The 25,139-nt window shown below is 49.5% G+C and overlaps 1 protein-coding gene across 1 annotated transcript; it reads right to left on the bottom strand.

Annotated features, from left to right (window-relative positions):
- Window positions 1-265: 265 nt before the first annotated feature.
- LOC120446774 (cadherin-related tumor suppressor) lies at window positions 266-23,811 on the bottom strand. Its single transcript, XM_039627922.2, has 9 exons — window positions 23,731-23,811; window positions 14,744-20,306; window positions 11,334-11,642; window positions 11,036-11,269; window positions 10,761-10,962; window positions 10,398-10,684; window positions 7,365-10,127; window positions 3,744-7,300; window positions 266-3,681 (listed from the first exon to the last, which is right to left on the bottom strand). Exons 2-9 carry the CDS (start codon window positions 20,204-20,206, stop codon window positions 1,011-1,013), a joined length of 15,486 nt encoding a protein of 5,161 aa, XP_039483856.2. The 5' UTR covers window positions 20,207-20,306; window positions 23,731-23,811; the 3' UTR covers window positions 266-1,010.
- Between the last annotated feature and the right edge of the window lie 1,328 nt (window positions 23,812-25,139).

Consider the following 25,139-nt stretch of genomic DNA (forward strand, 5'->3'; position numbering starts at 1 on the left):
ACATACCACGAATAGTTAATATTTCTTAAATTCTTGTTGCTGACAAATTAGAACTTGACTTGTCGCTTTAGATCACTATCTATTTGAAGTCTGGTAACACTGAAAATAGCACAGTTGTTTGGCGCCAACAATAAATATATTTAAAATAGCAAGTCGAACCAAAAATGAAAAAGAAATATAACACTGGAAGAACGATAAAGTTTCTTAAGTATTTTTCGCAATTTAAAAACTCAAATAAAAATTCCCATAATAGAAACAAAAGAAATAATTATTTTGATGGTTAATATGTATTTAATAACATTTCACTACGAATTACATACATATACAAGGTGCTTAAGTACATATCTAGAGGAATGCGAAGTATCTCTGATATTCATTATCTATAAGTACGACTAAGGCAGTTAGGGGATGTTGGCGAGATTGTCAATAAATTAGAGCAATGTTAGAAATGTACTTAAATGGCGTCTCAAATCAATGCACACTGGTGCTGAAACTATCTTAATATAGCACTCAGAAAAACATATACACAAGTACAGAAGTTGAAGTAATCAGCATTTGAAATTAATTGGGTGTACTAAAGTACGAAATTATCAGTCGTTATTGTTTTACTTTCGAACCCTTAACGGAAGTGCACTTAGGATGGTTGACCTTGATACAAGGTCATAAGGTTCTCATAAGATTAGTTGCCTATTTTCCGTAAATATGCACGATTCTACACTTTCATTAACTTACAGTCTAACCTCGTTTAGTTTTCGTTGTACATTGCAAAATAAAATGGCATTACTTAAGATATACGAAGAAGAGTTGTAGCTTTACACAAAATTTACAAATACATTTACGTACTAGCGAGAATTTCTCTTTGCTTTTGACCACATTAAATAGTTGCTTTAAAACAGAATTTAGGTAATTTTTGTAGAATTTTTAAGTTTTGATGGGTTTGCAGTGAATTGGCTCAGACTTTAGGAACACTTTAGCGTTTGTTGCAGATGAATGTGGACTCATCGAGCATATTACACGTACTCCTCTGGAGCTGCCGGTCCATTGGATGATGGCATTCGCAGTGTGGACACAACTTGGGTTTGCTGCTGCTGCTGTTGCTGCGAGGGTCCATTTGTGTCCGGAAGCTCGGCGATGTCCTTGAAGACGCCCATCAGGTTTTCGTAGCTGGGTCCCCAGTTGAGCAGATACTCCCAGCCGAGTGTGGTGGCCGACGGGGATGCGGCTCCATTGGCCTTGCGGTAGATTCCGCTCAGATGGTTGGCGATATCATCGTCGCTGGCCACGAGCGTGCTGAGCGATCCACGAAAGGATGACTCGAATCCATCGTAGGCGTGCGGCGGAATGGGCGGCGTCTTGACCACAGTTGTTGGCGGATTTCTGCTCGTCTCCCCACCGCTCAGTGCTCTGGACACAGGACTGCGTCCATCTAGGAGACTCTTGCTCGTGGAATACTTGCCATCGCCACTCAGACTGTTGTTGTCGTACTCGATCTCCGAGCACGTGAAGCTGTCGTTGCCGCTTTCGTCCGTCGAAGTGGAACTATGGGCATCCACATCGCCACCTAGCGACATATGGAGCGCACTGCTCGAGACTCGAGGCGCCTCACTGCTGGAGGAGACGGCATCCAGGGTGGAGATCAGGCTGCAAGTGCGCGGTCTGCCATTCAACCGCTCAATCTCCTCGGCGGTCAGGCCCATGGAAGTTTGCTGCGCCTGCTGCTGCGGCACTCCTGGTTTCTGTCTGCTGGCACTGGAACTCTGCCCGGACAGCTGGGACATTACGGGGCTGTTCAGGCTGCGTTCGCTGTTGCTGTGCACGTCCTTGCCAACGCCACCGGAACTGGAGGTGGTGGCCAGCAGGGCGCTTTGCAGTGGCTTCCCGGAAATGTCGTGCAAGGTGAGAATGCGCGGCTGCTGGGAACTCAGCTCCGAGCTGGGCGAGAGTCGGGCCAGCGGAGTGCTCTGATGGGTGCGGGATGCACTGGTGGGCGGTGGAGGCGGCTGGCCACCTTGGTTCCGGGTCACAAAGGGAGCTGTGTGGCGGTGCTGCTGCTGCTGCTGTTGGGAGCCGGAGTTCTGATGTTTGTGATGCGTGTACGCGGAAACTGGTGGCACACTGGCCTTGTACTTGCGCAGGCCAGCTGCCTCCCGGTAGCCCTTGTAGTGATACACGATATCAATGTCGGAGGGCGCAATGGAGCTGGCGTTCTCCAGGTCGTAGTGCTCCGGGTACTCGGAGCCCATGTCCACGGAACTGGCGTGCTCCAGGGGCAGAGGATGGAGCGGCGGAATGGCCAGGTGGTGATCCTCCCGTATCAGTGGACTCTCGCGTTCTATGATATCTGGTCGCTGGGGTCGCTGCTGCTGCTGCTGTGGCTGTGGCAACTCCGAGGTCGGTTCCTTGAACTTCTTGGTCAACAGTTCGGGACCCACCAGGTGATGGCTACCCACTGGCGGCCGCATATGATCTCCGGCTCCAACTGGTGGGGAGGGAGCTTCACTGGGATGCAGATTGCGAACCAGGACGTGATCCACCTGACTTTGCGTGACTGGACCACCCGGGTGCTTGATCTTGAAGCCGGGCACACCGCAACTCAAGCTTCCAATCTTCTCCTGCTTACCGCGGAATCGATAGATAACATAGGAGCCCAGAATAGCCACGACCAGAATGACAAAGAAGACAATGACCAGGGTGAAGCCAATGCTCAGAGGATCGGCCACCTGGGCGGCATCTTGACCCATGTCTCCCCTGCAGCCGGACTCAATCTTGCCGTGATATCGAACCTCCGGAAAGATGCTGCCGGATCCATTAAGCGGCTGCAGTTCGTTGTTCACTGTCACATTGGCCAGGCAGCCCACAAAAGCCTCTCCACCCACATTCAAAGTGGTCAAGTAGGGATCCAGGAAGTCATGCACTCCGGCAATATCCAGCTCATCGCCCACTTGCCGCCCATCGACCAGGAGTCTCAGACTTCGACTTTCGCTGAACAAACTCACATTGTGCCACTTGCCATCGTTCAGCGAAGAGGTCTCCTGCACCGTCATGTTGATGGTAAGATGCTGCCTGGAGTAGTAGACCAAACGACCCTCGCGTAGGGACAACGAGGTGAACATTTGATTGGTGGCCGCATACAGGATCTGACCCTGATCCTTGTACGTGCGGAACAGCAGGCTGAGCATCTTTGGAGCCTCGTAGATCTGGGAAGCTGTGCTGAAATTGCTGACTGCACGACGTTCCCTCATCTGCGGATTATCCAACCAGGCACTTTTGCTGTTGTACAGATTGTCCAGCAGCTGCATGCGACGATATATCTCCGAGATTCGGAACTCCACAAAGGCACCTTCGCCCAGGTTGATGGGTTCCAAGGAGTCCGAGCAATCGGGCGACTGTAGGTGACCACCGCACTGACACAAAGAACTTGACCACCGATCGATGCATTGCCCGGCGAATCCTCCACAGCGTTCGGCAGCCAAAGCCGGTTGACACGCCTGTCGATTGCATCCGGCCAGAATGCCGCTCTGTTGCAGTGGGGCACTGAGGTTCAGGGCACGTCCTGCGATGTGAACACTGTGCAGACAGCCCACTAGATCATCACTGTGCACCTGACCAGGTCGCTCCAAAATGGGATCAGCCGAGGCCAGGCCACCGATCATTAGCGGTTGCTTGTTGAAGTTGAGAGTTCTGTGGAAGATGTGATTCAAAATTAGAGGTCTTGAGGTGTAATAGATGATATGTAAGCTTACCCCACTGGTCCCACTTCGTCCGCATAGCAGCTGGAGTCTCCGGGCAAGCACTCCGTGCACACGTCCCCGGAATCCGCGCACTTGGCCACGCTGAGTGACATGACACGTCCATTCCGGGTGGCCGTTACCTTGTGCCATCCCCCATCTGCCAGATTACGTCCAGCAATCACCGTACTGATGGCGGTACGAGCTCCGCCAGATGAGAAGTACGCCCGGCCGTGCACCAGTTCGATGGCCAGGAAGTCGGATCTGCCGCCACTCTGCATGCCGTAGTTGTACAGCAAAAGGGAGTTGGGCTTCGTGGTGGCGAACACGATGGATATATCATTGGTGGTCACATCCAAAGCGGGAAAACTCATGTAGGACAGCGGTTGGAATCCATAGCTAAAGCGCTCGCAATGTCGCCCATATCGACCCGGTGTGCAGTTGCACTTGTAACCCGGCTTCAGGCTGACACACAAGCCGCCGTGCAGGCAGGGATTGGGTCGGCATGAGTCCGAAACGCTCTCGCACTGATTGCCACGGAAACCGGGACGGCAGAGGCAGAAGTAGGAGGATCCGTCCGGACTGCGTTGGCAACTGCCGCCGTTGCGACATGGCTTGCTGTAGCACACATCACTGCGCTCCTTCTCGCAGTGTTTGCCATCCCGATTGGCCGGACACATGCACTGGAAGTCGCTGCCCAGGCGACGGCACTGCACCTGCGAGTGGCAAGGATTGGGCAGGCAGGGATCCTGCCTGCGACTGCACTGCTCGCCCGAGAATCCGCTGGTGCACTGGCAACTGTAGTCGTGCACCACCCGCGGACCACTCAGCACCAGCGCCGGACTGTCCTGGATGACAAAGCTGTGGGCATCTAGCAGGCGAATGGTGGCACTGCATACCCCTCCATTCTCACAAACATCTGGTTCGGAGCAGGGCTCATAGCCCACAATCACCTCCTTTTGCAGCAGCTCCGAAAACGCCGATCGCTTCTCCCGCAGGCGTTCAATCAACAGCTTGGGTTGCTGGTAGCTGGTCTTGGCCGATCTCACTGCCATGAGCAGTTGGAGATTAGTGGAATTGCCACTACCAACCTCCAGGAGACTATACAAGATAACCTCGTCCTCGTTGCTCATCCTAGACTTAATCATCTCCAGAATGGGTCGATAGTGGTTAGCCAGGAAATGGTTAGCCGTCATATTGCGTACCATGATGGACACTGAGTTGGCCAACGTTTCGTTGTTGAAACTCTGGAAGGCCACACTCACTTTGGAGCTAACATCGCCATGCTTGCCATCATTACCCGTATAGCTGAACACCGAAGCTATTGGCGTCGTATGCGAGGTGGTGATCAGATCGCAGGCCCGTGGAATGGCCAACTGCAGCTGACTCTGGGCGGGATTCTTCTGCAGGCGACAGCGATAGTCGCCCACGATGTCAATATCATTGGGTCGCACATCGGCCAGCTTCACATTTGCAGGCAGATCGCCATTGAACAGACTGACAGCTATGTGCAGGCTCCTTGTGGTCGATGGATTGTCGTTCTGATCCAACACTGTGATCGTGACCAGGTGCTGGGCCTTCTGCTTCGGCTTTCCACTGTCCTCGACCTCGATTAGTGCCTCTAGAACAGGTGTGATTTCCCGATCGAAACTGATTGTGGACCTGACCACACCAGAGTTCCTGTCCACACTCAGCCAGGACTTGTGCTTGCCGCCAATCAACTGGTAGGTAAAGGGTCCTCCATTGCGCGGCAGATCCGGATCACTGGCCATTAGTGTCATAATGGAAGTGCCAGGCGGTTCATTCTCGGAGACGTAACCGTTCAGAGCTTCAGTCGTGAAGGTGGGTCCATTGTCGTTCACATCCTCCAGTTCTATGTGAACCGTTGCACTGCCAGTTTGTGGTGGCAATCCGGTATCAATGGCTCCAATCACCAGGTTATAGGTGGAGATCTCCTCGCGATCCAGGCGACTTGCCGTGCTAATCTCACCCGTCTGCACATCGATCTTGAAGCTCTGCTTGAGATTGCCGTTGATGATAGAGTAGCTAAACTGATTATTTTGGGCGCGCACATCCTTGTCAATGGCCTTGACTGTGGTGACCTTCGTGCCAATTGGAGCTGCCTCGGAAATCGTGGAGGTATAGTAGTGTTTAATGAACTCCGGTGGATCGTTTCCATCCTGAATCGATATAATCACTTGTGCCTCGTCGGTGTCGTTGCCACGAATGCTGCCATAGTTTTTGGCCATCACTGTGAGCACCACACGGTTTTGTGTCTCCCTGTCCAAGTGTCGAGCTACATAAATCAAGCCCGTATTGGTGTCGATGCGGAAACCCTTGTCGTTGCTGGAACCCACCAGAAGGTAGTACACACGTCCATCCTCGCCGCTGTCTTTGTCGGTGGCCTGGACGGCACCCACTCTTGTGCCCACCGCCGATGTTTCCGACACGTCGAAGTGAAAGACTGGCTGCAGGAACTGTGGGTAGAACTCATTCACGCCCAGCACATGCACGTATAGATTGGCATAGCTCTCCATGCTCGAATCGGGGTTTTTCGCCTTAATCTGTAGTGTGTAGATGCGACGCTCCTCGTAGTCGAAGGAGACCGCCGACGAAATGGTGCCATTGCTCTGGCTCATTGAGAAGAAGTGCCTGTCCGGTCCGCTGGGCAGGAATGCGTAATGGATAATGGCATTCTTCGGCGAGTCCTTATCCGTGGCATGTGCCTGGAATACAAAGGTGCCAACTGGTTTGTTCTCAGGTATATAACCGTGGTATTCCTTTTGATCGAACACAGGTGGATTGTCGTTGACATCCGTCAAGATGATCGTAAGCATGGCAACGGAGGATAGTGGATGGTAGCCCAGATCCTGGACTGTGATATTCAGATGGTACTCCTGTATGAGGTCATAATCCAATTGCTGTTGTATCACTATGCCACCGGTGCGTTCGTCCACGCTGAAGTCCTGACGCTCATTGCCACCGGAAATGGAATACCTGAGCATGCCATTGGGACCCGTATCATCGTCAGTTGCGCCCACCGTTAGGATTGTGGACCCCACTGGCTCATTCTCGGGCACAATCACCTGATAGCTATTCACCGAAAATCTAGGCGTGTCCAGATTCTCACCGGTTACCACGATTACGACGCGAGTCTCATCCGACTGCGGAGGAACACCACGATCCGTGGCCCTAACCACCAGTTCATAGCGAGAGTTGGGCGGCACTTGGATGGGTCGGACCAAAGTGATCCAGCCTTCATGTCTGCCAATGGTGAAGATCGAACTCAAGTTGAATGTCATCAGGGAGTAGTCCATCTCGTTGGTGCCCAGATCCTGCTTGTCATTTGCGTGGACGCGAACAATTCGCTGACCACGAACTGCATCCTGTGGCAGTGGCGCCAGGTACTCCTCCTGTTCGAACTTTGGCGGATTGTTGTGGGCGTCGACGATGTTGATGTTCACCAGGCACTCGGAGTACAGCGGTGGCTTACCATTGTCCGTGGCCAAAACGGTGAGGGCGTACATGTTCTCCGGCGAGCGGACATACTGGGAGTGCTTGAAGTGAACCGCCTGTTGGGAATTCAAGTATTTAAGTATAAATAATAAATATAATTAAAATATATTAGGTACGTACCTTCTTACTGAAGACCTCACCCGTGGCCGGATCAATGCTGAACATGGGCGACGGCTGCTGGAGGGAGTAGGAGATCACCGAGTTGGGACCCTGCTTATCGCGATCCGTGGCTATGATCTGGCCCACCAGCGCAATCGATTGCTGCAGCTCCGGGAAGCTGAAGCTGTAGAAGCTGTGCTCGAACTCGGGCGCATTGTCGTTCTGGTCCTGGATCGTGATGGTAATGGGTGTCTCGGCACGCCAGGCTCCATCGGAGGCCACCACTTTGAGGATGTACTCATCCTGTTGCTCGCGATCCAGATGGCCGGCCACTGTGATGTTTCCGCTCTGCGGCTCGATGCGAAACTTCTCGCCGGGATTCTCGCTGAAGGAGTACGAAGCGTTTGCATTTGCACCCAGATCCAAATCGGAAGAGGTGACTCGGATCACAAAGCTGCCGATCTCGGCATTCTCGGTTACATTCAGTGAAAAGAGACGTGTGAACTTGGGCGGGTTGTCGTTCTTGTCGAGCAGATGCAATAGGACACTGGCTGTTCCCGTCAAATGAGGAGCACCCTGGTCAACGGCCTCCACAACGAACGCATAGTCGCCGATCTCCTCACGATCCAGTCGCATCCTGGTGTAAATCTCACCCGATTCCGTGATCTCAAAGGTGCCATCGAAGTCATTCTGCAGGCGATAGATGACATTTCCATTGTCGCCGGAGTCACGATCGCTGGCCTTCACAACGGCGATCAACTGGGGTGGTGACTCCTCCTCCAGGACCTCGGCATTGTAGATGAGCTGCTCCATGACGGGTGCATTGTCATTGGCATCCGTTACGTTGAGCGTTATTAGAGTTACGCTACGCAGACTTGGCGTATCGCCATCGGCTGCCTCGACCCAAATCTCGTACAGATGTGTCAGCTCATAGTCCAGGCCATCCTGCCCAACGCTCAGGACTCCACTACTGGGATCCACTCTCAGGGAATCGCCCATTATGCCGCCGGCTATGGCATAGCGAATCTTACCCACCAAACCCTTTTTCGGCGATGTGGCACTGACTTTGGTTATCATTTTCCCTGGTCTCACATCCTCCGACATGGTGAAGTGACTGTTGGCCATGTAGGCAAAGGTGGGAAAGAGCTCCGGGGGTCGCAGGATAATTGTGAGCTCAGCCTTGGAACTAAGTGGTTGCTCACCCTGATCCATTGCAGATATTACAATCGTATAGGTCAAGTCATCGGGGTTCTTAGTCCTAGTCTTAAGCTCCAGCTTGGTGCTCACCACGCCCGTTTTGGTGTTTATATCGAAGTAGTGTTGGTCTCGCCCACTGATGGTGTAATGTACCACAGCGTTTTCGCCATCATCCAAGTCCAAGGCCCGAGCTCCAAACACAAACTCACCCTTGCTGATCCTCTCCGGCACTGCTACGTTGTAGTGGGTAGAGTCGAACTTGGGGACATTGTCATTGACATCGGACACACTGATGGTGAGATTTACGGACGAGGCACGTGGCTCGGTAATGGAGCTATCTTGGGCCATCATAGTCAAGTGGTACACGGCAGTCTCCTCGCGATCGAGCGTTGCAGCTGTGGTGATCTCGCCCGTTTCCGAATCTATGTGGAACCGATGCATGTGCTCTCCCAATAGGTTAAAGCGCAGCTTGGCATTTAGTCCTTCGTCCTTATCCGTGGCTCTGGGGCTCAGTACACGAGTGCCCGCCGGCAAATTCTCGCGTACAGTGGCATGGTAGGAGTGCAGTTCGAATACCGGATCATTGTCATTGATGTCCTGCACCTCCACGCGCACAATTCCCGTGCCCGTGAGTGGAGGCGAGCCCGTGTCCATGGCCACCAAGGTCAGGGTGTACTCGCTCTGCTGCTCCCGATCCAGGGGCTTCAACAACGCAATGTCACCGGAGGAGGCATTGATGCGGAAGAGATCACTGTCGCCCTCCTTGAGAAAGTAGCGCACCTGCGAGTTCAGCGGTGGAGTATCTGCATCATAGGCGTTTACTGTGAGCACATATCCTCCATTTGGCGGCACAGTGTTCTCCATGACCCGTGCCAAGTAGGGGGAATCCAAAAACGTGGGTCTATTATCGTTTATGTCCAGGATGTTGATGGTCAGCTCTGCCGTGTCGCCAGCTGGATTCTCCAAGGCGCAATCCTCGGCTCGCACGGTGAGGGAGTAACGGGAGAGGCGCTCGTAGTTGAGGTTCTTGGCCACCCGCACCACACCCGTATCCTCGCTGATGCTGAAGTCGTGGTTCTGGTCGCCCAGCACAATGGAATACCGGATGCGTCCGTTTGCACCCTCATCCACATCCGTGGCGGATACCTGAAGGACCATGGCGCCAATGCTGGCGTTTTCCGCCACCGAGGCGGAGTATTGCTTCGGATCAAAGACGGGACTATTGTCGTTCTCATCCAGAATCCGAATGAGCAACTGCGTCTCCGTGGACTGCGGTGGTTCGCCACGATCTCGGGCTGTGATGTTGAGCAGATAACTGGAGCGCAACTCGCGGTCCAAGGCATCGACGACGCGCAACTGTCCATCGGTGGGATTCAGGGAGAAGGGCAGTGGGTCCAATTGACCCATGTCCTCATCGCTGGCCTCCTTCATCAGATAATCGATGTACCCGTTGCGGCCCTCGTCATTGTCGACAGCCTTGACAGCGATAACGACCGTGTTGATGGCCACGTTCTCCATGATCGCCGTTTCGTTTGCGGAAACGAAGATGGGCACCTCGTCGTTGACATCTTTGATGAGTATCGTCACCTGGAACACGTGGATAAGTGCGGATCAGTATTTGGCTAATTGTGTTTCATAGCAGTCAAGATAAAACGGTGAACCGATAAAGGAGGCAAACGGGTTTGAAACTAGTCCTCTAATTAATTAGGGCTTCACGAACTAAGCGATTCTGTCTGAACTAACGGTCTAGATAACTAGCTAACATCAAGATTAGAACCGTGAGCCGGCTTTCAAGAACTCAGAGAATATATAAAAGTAATATTCTAATTGCTTGTTATAACCTCTATGGAAACTTACCTTTACAGTCGAGGATAGCCGCTGCTGCTTTTGATGGGCCAAAAACTCCTGCCGTGTTTGCTGATACTTTCTGGGCGATCGGTACTTGAGCTTCAGCTGCGTCTCCTCCAATTCGCTGAAGGATGCAAATTCATCAGCACAATCGCGGGCGGTCACCGTTAGTGTGTACGCCGATCGGTGTTCCCTGTCCAAGTTGCGGCGAGTGCGAATGGTGCCATTGCTGTCGATGCCGAACTCTGAATCAACGTCTCCTGCGGTGATGCTGTACTCAATCAGCCCATTGTTGCCTGTCATAAATAAGGCGATGTTCAAGGTAATAAGAAATCTGCGGGTGGTAACAGCGGTAGTGAATAAGAAGCTTACCCGAATCAATATCCTTTGCTGACACAGTGACTACCTCTGTGGCGATGGGCACATTCTCGAACACCTCGCTCGAATAGCTCATGGGATCGAAAATGGGAGCATTGTCGTTCAGATCGAGCACGTTGCAGTAGACCGTTATGGTGGTGGACAGGCTGGGTTGGCCATTGTCCTGGGCCTGAACAATCAGGATGTAGTGCTGAACCTGATGATTAGAACAAACAAAAATATGCCTAAGTACTTTCAAACTACAACTATTTGATGTATCGTGCTCTCACCTCTTCGTAATCGAGTCGCGCGGTCAGGGTCAGCATTCCTGTTTGTGGATTCAGGCTGAAGACGTCGTTGGCCCAATCCGAGACCACGCCGTAGGACACCTGGGCATTCTGGCCGAGATCGGCATCCCTGGCCACTATCTGACCCACTTGGTAGCCACGTTGGGCATTTTCCGGTATGTCAAAGGAGTACACGGTGTCCTCGAACAAGGGCGGATTATCATTGGTATCACTGACCTGATAGAGGAGTTTAAAGAATCATTGTACATCATATCCTTAAAATAGTTAGAAGCTTTCTTACCTGGATGGTGGCATATGTCTCTGTGTACTGCACTCCGTCGGACACGCGAATCCTCAGCTCGTACTTGCTCTTCGTCTCCCGATCGAGGGTGTCGTTGAGGATGAGCTTTCCAGTGGAGGGCTCCAGCAGGAACTTGCCATCGTGCCCATCCATCAGCAGGAACGTCACCGAACCAAGTGTATCCGGATCGTGGGCACGCAGCGTGGAGATGGTGTGTCCAATCTGGAGATCCTCGCTGACATTGTAGACGAACGGCGAGTCGAGGAACTGCGGCGGACTATCGTTCTTGTCGAGAACGGTTACTCTGACCTGCAGAGAGAGATACATAAAGCGTATTCGTTGCGTCAATAACACTGACCCACTTGGCAGGAGAACAGGAGGAGTGAGGAGGAGGAGATAGGAGGATAGGAGGATAGGAGGAGGAGCACTGGTAACTGGCATCAGCGATATGGCATCGAGCGGAAACTAGTTCCATATTCGGCACTAAATGCCCAGAGTATTCTATGTACGAGCCAGCACTTATGTGCCCAGCCAAACTTTTGTCGCAATGTCAATCGCATTCTTCATCTCGCTTAACCTGGCCTCGAATTGACCCGCTTACACTGAGGTAATGGTATATGGTACATGGTATATATGTTATATGGTTTATGGTACTAGAACTTGGCTTGAACTTTCAGCTTATGACCGAGCGCATTATAGTTTTGGGCCATTTCTCTTCCTCTGCTCGAGAATGGCACGAACGAAACCGGCTTCTTAACCTTTATTGCGCCATCTTAATGTTTATAATTATTTTTCACTAGTGCTAATTAATTTACAAGTCTTTTGCCAACCAGTGCCTTTCTAAACGCATTAAGTGCAGAAGAAAAAGCGGCATACAACGGTCGGCAAGGACTAAGAATCGATATGCCTTAGTGTTTTGTGAGTCCATCTAGCGGTCTACAAAAGCCAACTCGTAACTCTTGGTAGAGTCGCACATGGAGGACACAGGAGAAGAGCTCCGGAGGCCATAAATTCTCGGACTCCAGAACCAGCAATCGTAAAATATATACAGCGTCTTGTGCCGAGGAGATGGTGTTAAGTCGGTGCTATGCGAGTAAATACTGCATTTGTAATAAAATTTATGCAAATTTGTAACATCAGACGGATGAAGTGGATGTGGAAGTGGATAGTAGGACCCAGCTAGGGATCCCATTCCGATTGCAATTCCACTTCCACTCACGAATGCATTAGTGGGCAGTCTTTGGAGCAAAACACCAGCATTTGGATGCCCGAGGCCGGGTGAAATGTGTGCGGCTAATTGAACTAATTTGAGGCGGTGGAAAGCGGGTGCAGCTGCAGAAAATGTTACCATTTGTCAATCTGCTTAATGGCCAGCTAAAAAAAAAAAGAACACAGAAACTAGCCTTGGGTTGGCCATAAATTTGCGTGAAATTCCAAACCCTGACTCTCGCGGATCAGGGGGACATTTTGATGGAAAGCCAAATGACATTCACTCGCTTGTTTGCTCACATTTAATTGCATTCATTGCGAAAGCAGGCTAAGATCCACAGACTAGAAAGCGGCGCTTAATGGCATTCTAAGCTCATTATGGCTAACACTAAACGCTATGAACGAGGGGGAATCTTAGTATGTATGTACTAGTTGGCTAAGGAAATTGGATTAGCTAATGCATCTAATTAGGACTGCATTCAAATTCATCGGTTGTTTTCTTGCAGCATTAAAAATATTTAAACTTAACGCGAAAAAAACTGAAAACATGACAATCGTTTTAAATCAATGCAACAATGAGTTGATTGAAACGATCTTCGCACGCGAGGACCAGCGATCGAAACATCCACTAAACCATAGTTGCTTGTACTAACCCAAGGCTGTGTTTTTTTCAATTTTTTTTCCAGCTTTTTTCACCTTTTTTCAGCTTTTTTCCGCTTCTTCAGCTTCTTGCACGAAACTGGAACTGGAACTACACACATTTGCATGCGTGCATTGTTGGCATACCTACGCATACGACGTGTTGGCCATGAACACGCGGAGCGGCTAAAAGGGGCAAAAAGCAGCAGCCACAGAAGAATGGAGAATCTGGCCCCAAAGAGAAGACTATAAAGTGGAGAATCGAAAATGGCTACACAAAGGAAAAAGGATCAACTTAGATCTACCTATAAATACAAGTTCTGTGTTAATACTAAGTAATCAAAAGGGGAACTTTGCAATTATTTTACAGCTGTTTAGGTTTATGCAAAGTGATTTTTAATCAACTGAACAATAGATTAACATATTCCTTAGCATGCAATGAAACTTTAGATACACTTAAGTGAAATCATTTGAGCAAGTACTTCATAATATGAAATCGTTACAGTTTAATTAACAATTCAATTATGCTTATTACACTTTAATTGAACTTAATTTGTTCGAGTGTACTTGCGCCGGGCTCTTTTTGCCTTTGTTCTCTCTGCTGGCTTTTTATACTCGGTATGTCTTGTGGCCCGAAAACCAGTATGTGTTGGTTCGTAGAGGTCGGCGAAGTACCCTGCAAACGGAGAGGGGGAAGAACTCGGGGCCATCGGGATGCCGGGATGCCGGGATGCCTGGAGAAGGCTGAGTAGGGTACTGGGCATAATTAAAGGCATCTGCCAATGAAGCAACTTATTATAATTCTATCCCTGCGGCCCATTTATGCAGCGCTGGGATGTGAAATATTTTCTCGATACACAGGTCTGTCTGGTTGCCCCTGCCCCCTGACCCCCTCCGCCCCATCAAATTCATTCAGCAGATAGTCCTCTTCGCTGGCCTGTTAATTTGCATCTGAATCCGAAGGCATAACCGCATGTGCATGTGCAGCAAAGGATGACTGAGGGACTGAAGCTGGAGTTGAAACTAAAGTTGGAGCGGGAGTTGGAGCTGAAGCTGGAGCTGCGGAGTGGTTGGCGTGTAATCAACATTTCATATCAGCACAAGACATTAAAAGCGCATTAGTGCGGTCTCGACTTGCACTGATAAGCCCTTGAAACTGCCCCAGAAATGGCCGACTCGGCAACAATATCCCATATCCCATATCCCATATCCCACATCCCATATTCCCTATATCCTCATTTTCAAGCATGAAGTACCTTTCGTTACAAAGTAAAGAAAAGGTCGCTGTCCCAAAAGTAAGTTCGAAAGCTCCTTTATGTAAGTAATCGGAATCTGATAAAAACCCCACTCGGATTCCGAACGTTTTGATCAAAGTGAGTATGATGCATGGTGTCTTCAGTTTGGGTTTGGGCAAAAGGAAGGTTTTTGCAGTTGAAAATATTAAGGAATTTGCTTCAAATCGAGAGTAAAACAAACTTATTTACATTTTCAATAGCATAAATGATAATAACTGCACACTTTTCTTTGCTTTGTGCTTTTACTTTGGCTTTCTAGTAACTCACCTTCGTTCTGGATGTGCGTGGCTGTCCGCCAAGGGCGATGGCATAGACCTCCACCTCGTACTCCTCCGGTCCAGCTTCACGGTCCAGCTCGGCGGCGGTGGAAAGGATACCCAGCTTGGCATCGATGTCGAAGAGGCGATCCACCTGACCACGCGATCCGGCTGCCGTGACATTCGTCACAAAGTATTCTATCTCGGCGGAGGCCAGATGAGCGGTCACCGTCAGAATACTCGTTCCAATTGGCTCGTTCTCGTAGACGGAACCGGACAGCTTACTCCGTTGCTCGAACTGCGGCACAGATGACTCACTTGCTCCAGAACCCGGAGTTATGATGGTGATGTACACCTCGCTGCTGCGACGTTCGCTTTGAACGGCTTCATCGGTGGCTTTCAGGGTCAGCTGGTAGCGAACCTCCTGCTTTAACTGAGGTGCTGGGGTAAAGGTCACGACACCCGTGTTTCTTTGCAGCTTGAACAGCTCCTGTGGGCCACTGACAATCTCGTAGGTGACCAAGCCGTTGCTGGACGAGTCCGCGTCCTTGGCATGCACCTGCATCACCGCTGTGCTGCTGCCCTTGGAAGTCGAGAATTTTGAAGGCAGGATGGCCGCATTCATGGACACAAAAACGGGTGCGTTATCGTTGATGTCCTCCACAATCACGGTGACCAGTTTTTCCGTGGAGAGCTGTCGATCCGATGGCTGAGCACGATCCGTGGCCACCACGGTCAGGCGAAAGGTATCAATCGATTCCCGATCAATCTCCCTCAGCGTGTGAATCACACCCGTCTCCGTGTTGATGCCAAAGTGTCGTCCTTGCGGAAGTTGGGGTTCCTGCTTGCTAATGGCGTAGCTCACCTTGCCGTTGAGACCCGAATCCGGATCGTCGGCGGTTACGGTCACAATGGGTGTCTTTAGGGGAATGCCCTCCTTGATCTGCCGCACAATCGCAGTGCTGGGAAAGATCGGCGGATTGTCGTTGTCATCCACCACGAGCACGTTATACAAAACGGTGGTCGACAACGACGGAGTGCCGCAATCGGAGGCAGTGATGTTGAGCGTATAGCTGGTTATGTCCTCGTAGTCCAGGGGCTTGTGGAGATACAGGCTACCCGTAATGCTGTCGATGTGGAAGGTGTCACGGCGATTACCAGCCGATATACTAAAGACCACCTGGCTATTGACTCCCTGATCCGCATCACTGGCTCTGAATCGCATCAATTCGGTGCCCGTTGGACTTGTCTCCAAAACGGACACCTCACTGCTCGACTGGGTGAACTCCGGAGCATTGTCGTTCTCGTCCAGCACCACAATGGTAATGCTGGCATTGGAGCTCAGTGGATGCTTGAGTGCAGCATCCTTGGCCACGACGAGCAGGTGATGAACCTCCTGGGACTCCCGGTCCAATCTGCGCGCCAATGAAAGCTGACCTGTGGCGCTGTCCAAGTTGAACTGACCAGCCTCATTGCCCTTCGCCAGTGTGTAGTATACATCTCCATTCAGACCCTCATCCGCATCTTGGGTGAAGACATGCGTAATGTGCGTTCCCTCGGAGGCGCCCTCAGAAATGGTGACATGGTAAGGTGCTCGCAGGAATTCCGGCGCATTGTCGTTCACATCGGTGACGATAACCTTCACCTTGACTTTGTCCTGCAGGCGCGGAATGCCATTGTCCGAAACGGTGGCCTCCAGCAGCATATAGTTGCCAGCCATGGATCCCCTGAGGGAACCATCCTCGCCACCTGCCTCCGCATTCCTGCTGACTTTCACCAGAGCCTCGCGATCGAAGGGTCGCAGCGTTTTTATGAAACCATTTCTGGTGTCTATCGTAAAGTCCTGCGTCTGACTGGACAGCGTGAAACTCAGCTCCGCATTTCTACCAATATCCCGATCCACTGCTGTTAGCTTACCCACAAACGTGTCTGCAGGAGCGTTCTCCGGTATGCTAAACGTAAAGGTGCTGTTGGTGAACTGTGGCGCATTGTCGTTCTCATCGATCACATGGATGACAACCGGGACCACCGAAGATCTGGATGGTTGACCAGCGTCCCGGCAAGAAACGGTTAGAGCATAGTAATCCCGCTCCTCGCGATCGAGTGGAGCTCTCACAAACAGGAAGCCATCGGGAAACACACCGAACATGCGCTCAGTATTGCCCTCGATGATCTCGTACGAGATCCGACCATTATCCCCCAAATCAATATCCGTAGCGGCCAAAGCGAAAAATCGAGTATTCACTTTAGTGGTTTCCGGGAGGGAAGTCTCATAGGAGGTGTGATCAAAGACGGGAGTGTGATCGTTAACATCGGCTATCAGCACAGACAGGCTCAGTTTACTGGAGAGCGGAGGACTGCCCGCATCCGTGGCCATTAGTTCCACGTGGATCAGGGATCCGGGCTCTGCTCTTATGGGCCGCTGTAGGTAAAGAACACCCGTGACTGCTCCAATGCGGAACTGCTGATTGGGATTCTGGGTGAGGCTGTAGCTGATCCTACTGTTCACGCCCGCATCCCGATCTCTGACCCTGGACAGGTAGATCTCCTGGCCCACAGCCGCATTCTCCGGCAACGAGATCGTGGGCTCTGACTCGCGATCCAAGGCGAAAACGGGGGCATTATCATTCAGATCGATAATGGCTATATTAACAGTGCACTGGCCATATGAAACGCTGCCAGCGGCTGCACTGGAGCTGGAGCTGGAGCTGGAGCTGGCCAAGATAGTCAAACGATAATTGGCCTGCTCCTCGCGATCCAGGGGTCGGGCGGTGGTGATGCGACCACTCCTGGGATCGATTCGGAAATTCTGAGCCCTGTCGCCTTGGATGATGTCGTATTCGATGGGAGAGTTCGCCTTGCCGCCATTCGTGGACTTTACCTGCACGATGCCCACCTCGCGATTTGGTTGGCTGTTCCTTTGCTGCTCGTGATCCTCGAGCATCTGGAACTCATAACCGCCAGCTTGTGCCTGGCCGCATTCAAGCAACTCCGACTTGGACTTGAGCACAATTTCCACAATGGCATCTTGCTGGCTCCTCCGCTGCCCAGCATCACGCGCCGATACCACCAGCTTGTAATGGGGCTTCCAGTGCATCGAGGCAGCAGCATCGCCACGCAGGCTGATGGCTCCCGAACGGGCGTCCAGCTGGAAGAGACCATCGCCACCTGACTCGAGTCGGTACTCAATTAAGGCATTATCGCCATCGTCTTTATCTGAGGCCGTGACATGGAGCAGGATCCTCTCCTTCTCCACCTCCGCCTTGAGCTTGATATCATCGCCATCGGTGAGCGAGTAGATGTAGTGCCTGGGATAAAACTGAGGATCGTTATCGTTTACATCGGCCACATTCAGCCAAACGGTGGCCGTGGCCGATTGGGGCGTGGGTGCTCCCTGATCGCGGGCAATCACAGGTATCTCGTATCGCGACATTTTCTCACGATCCAGAGGCCTTCGCGTTGTTAATTGGCCCGTCAACGCATCGAGGGCAAACTGTAGCGGGTACAGGCGCTCCACGCTGGGCGCCAGGGCAAAGGTCACCGATCCATTGGTGCCCTGATCATGATCGGTGGCCGTCATCAGTGCCACAATCGTTTGCGGTGGAGCATCCTCACTTAGCGTCACATTCTGCTCCCTTTGACTGAACTGCGGCGCCTCATCGTTCTCGTCCAGAATGATCACCTTTAGCTGGGTGTAAGCAAATTTGGGATTAGGTCCACCATCTCTTGCCGAAATGCTCAGTTCAACGGTGTCGCGAATCTCTCTGTCCAGCGGACCCGTGGTCACAATCAAACCCGTTAGAGGATCCATGGAGAACCACTTGAGCTCATTGCCCGAGAGTATATCGTAGTGCACCTGGGCATTGACGCCAGTGTCCTCATCCGTGGCTGTGATTGAGGCCACAAAACTTCCCGTGGGTGCCAGTTCACTCAGCACCGCTGAATATTCCGATTTCTCGAACACCGGCTCATGATCATTCACATCGTTCACATCGATGATCAGATGGGCCGTGGTCGTTCTCGCCGGAGTTCCCTGATCCATCGCCACCACGGTCAGATTATACTTGCCGATCTCCTCGCGATCCAGGACTCCATTCACCCTTACTATATGCAAGTCGGCAGCTTCTTCCAGGCGAAAGTGGCCCAGCTCATTGCCGGAAACGATGCGCACCGATGTTCTGCCATTGAGACCGGAATCGGAATCCTTAACGGCCACGGCTGCCACCACAGTACCATTCACCGCATTCTCATCCACGGTGGCCACTTTACCGCCATCCGGAAAGAACCGGAAACTGATGATGGGGTCGTGATCGTTGGTGTCCAGCAGGTTCACCGTCACATAGGTGCGTCCATCCTGCCGCGGCGATCCATGATCCCTGGCGAACACAGTGAAAACGCAGCTTTTCTGGTTTTTCTGCTGGGGGCAGTTCACGCGTTCCGTGGTGGAAATGACTCCCGTCTCCGGATTAACCGTGAATTGGTGCTCCGTTTCGGCCAGGTAGTAGGTGATCTTGCTATTGTCGCCCAAGTCATTGTCCGAAGCCATCACGGTGGCGACTGGAGTTCCCGGCAGAGCAGTTTCGTTCAGGGATACATTGTAATCACTATGATCAAAGATCGGTGGATTATCATTGACATCCAGTATGGTAACGTTCACTTGGAGGTAGCCGAAACGCGGTGGAGTTCCTCCATCTCGGGCAGAGATGTTCAGTTGGTAGCTGCCACGCGACTCCCGGTCGAGATTGCCTGTGGTCTCTAGGTGCAGATATGAGGTGTCTCCACTGGGATTCGCCGTCGTCACCAGCCGGAATTTGTTGTCCACATTTCCAGCCACAATCTCATACTGATCGGTTACCCCGTTCTCACCCACATCCGCATCAGTGGCGGCATCGAGGAGCAATCGAGTACCCGTGGTGGCACTTTCGGAGAAGGAAATCGCGATGCTGGGTTCGGGAAACTCCGGCGAATTGTCGTTGACATCCAGAACCTTAATCCGCACCTCGATGGGGTAGGTGGGCTGTGAGGAGAGCACCACCAAGTCGTAGTGATCCCGCATCCCTTCCCGATCGAGCACCACATTGGTCTTCACCTCACCCGTAACCGGATCGAGTGTGAATTCCCGGGGAGGTTCGTTGAACCGATACGAGAACTTTGGCTTTGTGGGTATAAAACCCACAGAGGTTCCACGCGGCTGACCCTCGAGCACCTCGAAATCGGCACTGGTGTCCACCGCCCGGGATTGCATCTCACCCGATGGCGAGGATGAGGAGCTTCTCCTACGCGGAAAGGCGGCATATTGTTCATAGGTGGTGGCATAACTCCGGCCACGCGGTGCCAGTAGCTCCAGTTTGGTGTCGCCTGTTTGGCACAAGGATTCCCTGCCCGCCAGGAGCAGAAAAAAAAGGAGCAGGAGCCTCTCCATCTGCAGGCTGTTTCTAATGTCTGTTCGAAATTTATGTTTCACTACTTTCATTTGTCGCACTTTTGTCTTGTTGCTCACACTCTGAATGCATCGTAGAACGCGTCATTTTGCATCACTTTTGATAATGATTTATTGATTTTTCGTCTGTCGCCTGCAACGAAAAGAAGGTGAAATTGAAATTAGCTATATTAAAGGTAATTGCTGCTTAGTGCTAATTAGGTATTAACGTGCTTGTACCACTTGTTGGCGTAAGCCTTTCAATTAACAAACTGCTTTCATGCACCGCGTTCACCAAGCATATCAGCATTTTCATACTCCGTCGAGCATAAAATTAGTAAAGCTCATTTCGGTGCGATATGAGGCGCCAAAGCGTAAAATCGACTGTTACTCCCATAGTTAAAACTTAACAAAAAAAATGACATATTTTAAATAGTAGTAAATAATAAAAAAATGATTCATATTATTCATCAAGTATGCACACAAACTAAGGAGGTAAATCAAATGACTGAGGCAAAGAACTTCAAGGAAATCAAATGACTGAGGCAACGAACTTGAAGGAAATCAAATGACTGAGGCAACGAACTTGAAGGAAACCAAATGACTGAGAAAATTAACTCTATTCAATAAAAGCAAGTTCTTGCCCCATAACTATTAGAATAAAAAAAAGTTAGTTATAAATTCCTTATAGGTTTTCACACATCTACTTTTTTCGCTGACCCGACCAAATCTTAACCCTCTTAAGCCCACGCTCTCCTTCAGGCTAAGAAATACGGGCAAATGGAAACGAAAGAAGCTGCGATCCAGCGTCAAGTTGATTGAAATCCCGAGACCCGAACTCCAGCTGGGGCTGCTGGTCCTAGGCTTTTAGAAAAATCTAATCAAGATTTAGGCGGCGTCTATTAATCAAACGAAATTCCGAAACACTCTGAGACAACGACCGGTGGAAGGGAAAATTTCCATTAATAGCATGCGTGTCAGCTTTGGACCAAATTAATGCTTTGTGGGCAATCTCTTGTTAACCTGAGACTCTAAGAATATCAATACAAAGACGCCAAGCCCCTGGCCACCTCCGCCCCTTGACACAAAAAGTAGTAGTAGTAACGCTCGGAAAGCAGCTAACTGATTCGTATGCGTATTAACACCAGAGCACCGTAAACGCCTTTTTCTTTTGTGATAGACCCTGGAAACACCCTAGATGCAATCACAGAAGTAATAAGTAATAAATATTATTTTGAGAATTAATTTGTTTGGTTCATCAAGGTTAAAACAAAAGAATCTAGAAGAGATATAAGTTGAGATACATGGACTGTTCTAAGCCATATTTAAATGAATACATCTAGCATGCGGTACAGAAATACCTCTCATTTGGATATGATGGTCACTAGATGGACTAACTAGAAGAAACGCATGGCAGTGGACCCGCAGAATCTGTCAGAATTTGGACTGGGGCTCGAAACGAATCGAATCGAATCGGATCGGATCTCTCTGTCTCCTCGGATACATAGCTAAAAATGCGTCGTAAATTTCGTTTTTGTTGTCTGAAGCTTTTGAAGCCGAACCCGTTCATTAATCTTAAAAATCTACCTGCTCTAATGGTATTGTTAGCTGTCGGTGTTGTTGTTTTTCTTCCCGTAGCTGTAGCTGTTCCTTTGCAATCTTCTCATTTCGTTGCTGGTCTCTATCAAAGATATTTTTTATGTCTTGGTGTTTTGTCTTCTTTATTGCTGTCCCAAACACACACATATATGAAAATATCCATAGGAAGGTTTTTGGGTTCCCTGTTGCTATCGAATGCCGAGTGCATTAGTAATCCTCGTTCCAAACTCAGTTTTCTAAGAATTTCAAAAGCTTGCTGATGGGAGTGTCACAATTTTAATATTTCAACAAAAAGGTCAGTAAAAAGGTTATAATTATTTAAACCTTTGCTTTTAATATAATGACAGCTATATGCGATAGGATAAAGCGGAAAGGCTTCTCAATTCAAACACCGCTTTCAATGGAAATTACAATTTTTTTTACACTTTAATCACGTGTCTTGGGGAAAATGAATATGTGGGAAATATTTGATAATTTATTTCCATTCAAATAAATTACTTTCATTGATGATGCATGAGCTGTCCGCCGCAAAAGCTTCACAGCCCATTTGAAGTTCACTATTCACAGTTCACGAATGGCAGAAAAATTTAAATATTGTCTCGAAGAAAGGCAAGAAAAGAAAAGCAAAGCCCATTTGTTTGATTGATGTATGCATACATATCGCCTTATCCGTCTCCTTTACACTTTCCCATACGCATCGCTGGCCCACGGAATATCTGGTTTCCACGCCATTAATATCGATGAAGCCGGGCTATATTCGAGAGCTCATAAAATGCCATATAGTCGTGCATGACCCGGCTAGTTTATGCGGCTTAAGTCGATTTGCAATGCAAATCCAAATTCAGGCCCAAAACCCACAACAAAGGGAGCAGATATCATAGAATCGCCGAAAAAGAACAGAAACCGAACAGACACAGAACATAACCAGTCTTGGCAATTTCGTGATGATGCCCTCAGCATTCCCGATTCCCGATTCCTTTTCTTATTATTATGAATTTTTATTATTTCACCTTTTCACTTTACATCGCACTGCATTGCAGTGCAGCTCCAGTTAAGCCGAGTTGTAAACGTGTTTTTCATATTTCCATGTTCATTTACATTTCGCTCTCCAGCTATAAGGTCTGCAGAGAGAGAGTCCAACTGTCCAGGAATATTTTCTTCTTATTTTCTTTTTCTTTCTCCCCTTCGTCGATATTTCTGACAATAACAAAACAGTCCCAAAAAAAAAAACGACAATTTTCAACCATTACGTGGCAGCCAGGCGTTTCATGCTCAACTCAACTCGGCTCAACTCAAGATCTCGACTTGGCTTTTGGCTCCAGCCTCAGCCTCAGCATCCGAAACCGAATCCGAATCCGAAAACAACATCAACATCAACATCAAGTTGAGGGGCCAACCTTTACAACCACAACTGCCTACGTTACCGTTGGCTTATAATAATTCCACAATTAATCTTGTACGCTTTTTACACTGTATTGTGTGCTTGTCGTTTTCCGTTTCAAGTATTTCGATGGAGCGATCTATAAATATTTTTGGCTCAACCGCAAGCTCAGAAAAAGGAAAATATTATACTTTACAGTTTGACCCCTAAATGAAGTGTCTTCTTTCTATAAATTGTTAGTTTATATTTTAATGCAACTCACATGAGTGAATAAACAGTTCTTTTACCTTTGTTTCAATCTATTATAGTTTATAGTAACATTATAACCTTGCATACCAGACACCCATTTCGATTTGCCTATGAATGCATTAGCTGAAAACTGCCTTTCTTGAGAATATCGCGTGGGCTGGGAAAAGTGATTTGTGCTGGCTTATTGATTTTATGCTAATTCGCTCGCCAAGATTGGCTAAATGCTAAAATCTCCGCTGCTCAAATTGGAATACAAGCCGATTTGTATGATGGATGGGAAAAATAGAAGGTTTCGAAAGGGGCAGATCGAAAATATATCTATCCTGCATGAATGTTTATGAGTACCTACCATTTTTCTTCACATTTTTACATGCATTTTGGTGTTGGTGGGCTCGCACACACACACACACGAGCGCGCACACAGGCGCACTTGAACACGGCGGCACTCACACAGTTGCACTCACACACACGTACGCAGCATATTTATTTTTTGTTGTATTTTTCTTTTCTTTTTTTTTCCTTCAGCAAAACGTGTTTTGCCTCATTTTTCGCTCTTGTATATATGGCTTGTAGTTGCAGCAGCAACGTTGTTGGAATTTTTCACTTATAAAAATTTGCAACGGCGACACACACACACACACACTTGAATAGGCACAAAAATGGGTAGACTTGGGCAAACTTGAGTAAACTTGGGGGCCAGCTGCTGATCCGCACACGGATTATATATATATATTTCTATAGCATAGCATATATTGCGGGGTAACACAGCTATTATGGGCTATTATGTTTTTACAGTGCCCAATACCGAGGTTTACGGTGTCGCACCTTCACTTTTTTTTGTCAACCGTTCCGCGCACGCGCGCCTTTTAATCCGCCTCGAACTGAAGATATCGGCCCAAACCACTCGCTCAGTGGTCTCAACGGAACTGAGTGGCTCTTGGCCACGGCTCCAGCCGAGATTCGATTGAGAGCCGAGGACTGGGACTGGGAAAAGCCGTCGGACGGGTTTTCGAATCGCTCAGTGGAGAGAGAGAACATGGCTCTCTGGTGAGATACCTGTTGTGGCTGCAACACATTTTTCACTTGTTGCAGTTTCGTTTTTCATTTTCTTGTTCGCCACAGCGCTCTCTCTTCCCAGTTTCGCTCCTCATCTTGGACCTCGTCGGTCTTGGGTCCTCGTCGGTCCAGTCCAGTCCAACGAGATTCAATAGCCACCGGCGACCCATACACAGCAACAATAAAAATTACTGCGGGTACTTTTTACTGCGCTCGGATGCACTGCAAGATTGGTTTTGGTCATTTGAAGTTAGTGGATAAAATAAACCACTCTTTATTAAAAAATATCATTCAGTTTACCTCAAAATAAATCCCATTCCATCTGATCCCAATCCATATACATTGTTTTTTAAGCTGATATGCATAGTAACCCCTTCTCACCCATCTTTGCTCGCAGTGCACTAGATGTTTTCGTTATTGTGCTCAGTCGTGCTCACTCGGTCCTAGTAGAATCCAGGGATCAGGAGGAGGAGTACGCTACTCCCCACTCCCATGACGCAGGTTCGGGCTCGGAATAAGAAATTCTTTCGCAGCTCTCTGTGCGGATCGCTCTCCCGATCTCCGAGAGGCGAAGAGCCTCGCTCTGGGAGTCTTTTATTTGGTTTCCTCACTGGGATCGCTTCGATCGGATGGTCTTTTCTTTTTCTTACGGCAGCGCCGTAGAATTTTGTTTAGCATAGAAACTGGTTTCAAATTAAAATT

This window comes from Drosophila santomea, chromosome 2L (assembly GCF_016746245.2).
Source record: "Drosophila santomea strain STO CAGO 1482 chromosome 2L, Prin_Dsan_1.1, whole genome shotgun sequence".
In the NCBI taxonomy this organism is placed as follows: domain Eukaryota; kingdom Metazoa; phylum Arthropoda; class Insecta; order Diptera; family Drosophilidae; genus Drosophila; species Drosophila santomea.

Bases quoted from the DNA above. Each gene is read 5' to 3' on its own strand.
- LOC120446774 (XM_039627922.2), bottom strand. From the start codon at position 20,206: ATGAAAGTAGTGAAACATAAATTTCGAACAGACATTAGAAACAGCCTG. The intron at 11,643-14,743 runs GTGAGTTACTAG...CTCTCTCTGCAG, and splicing joins CACGCACATCCAGAACGAAG to GTCAGAGTAACCGTTCTCGA. The intron at 10,963-11,035 runs GTGAGAGCACGA...TCTAATCATCAG, and splicing joins CGCGACTCGATTACGAAGAG to GTTCAGCACTACATCCTGAT.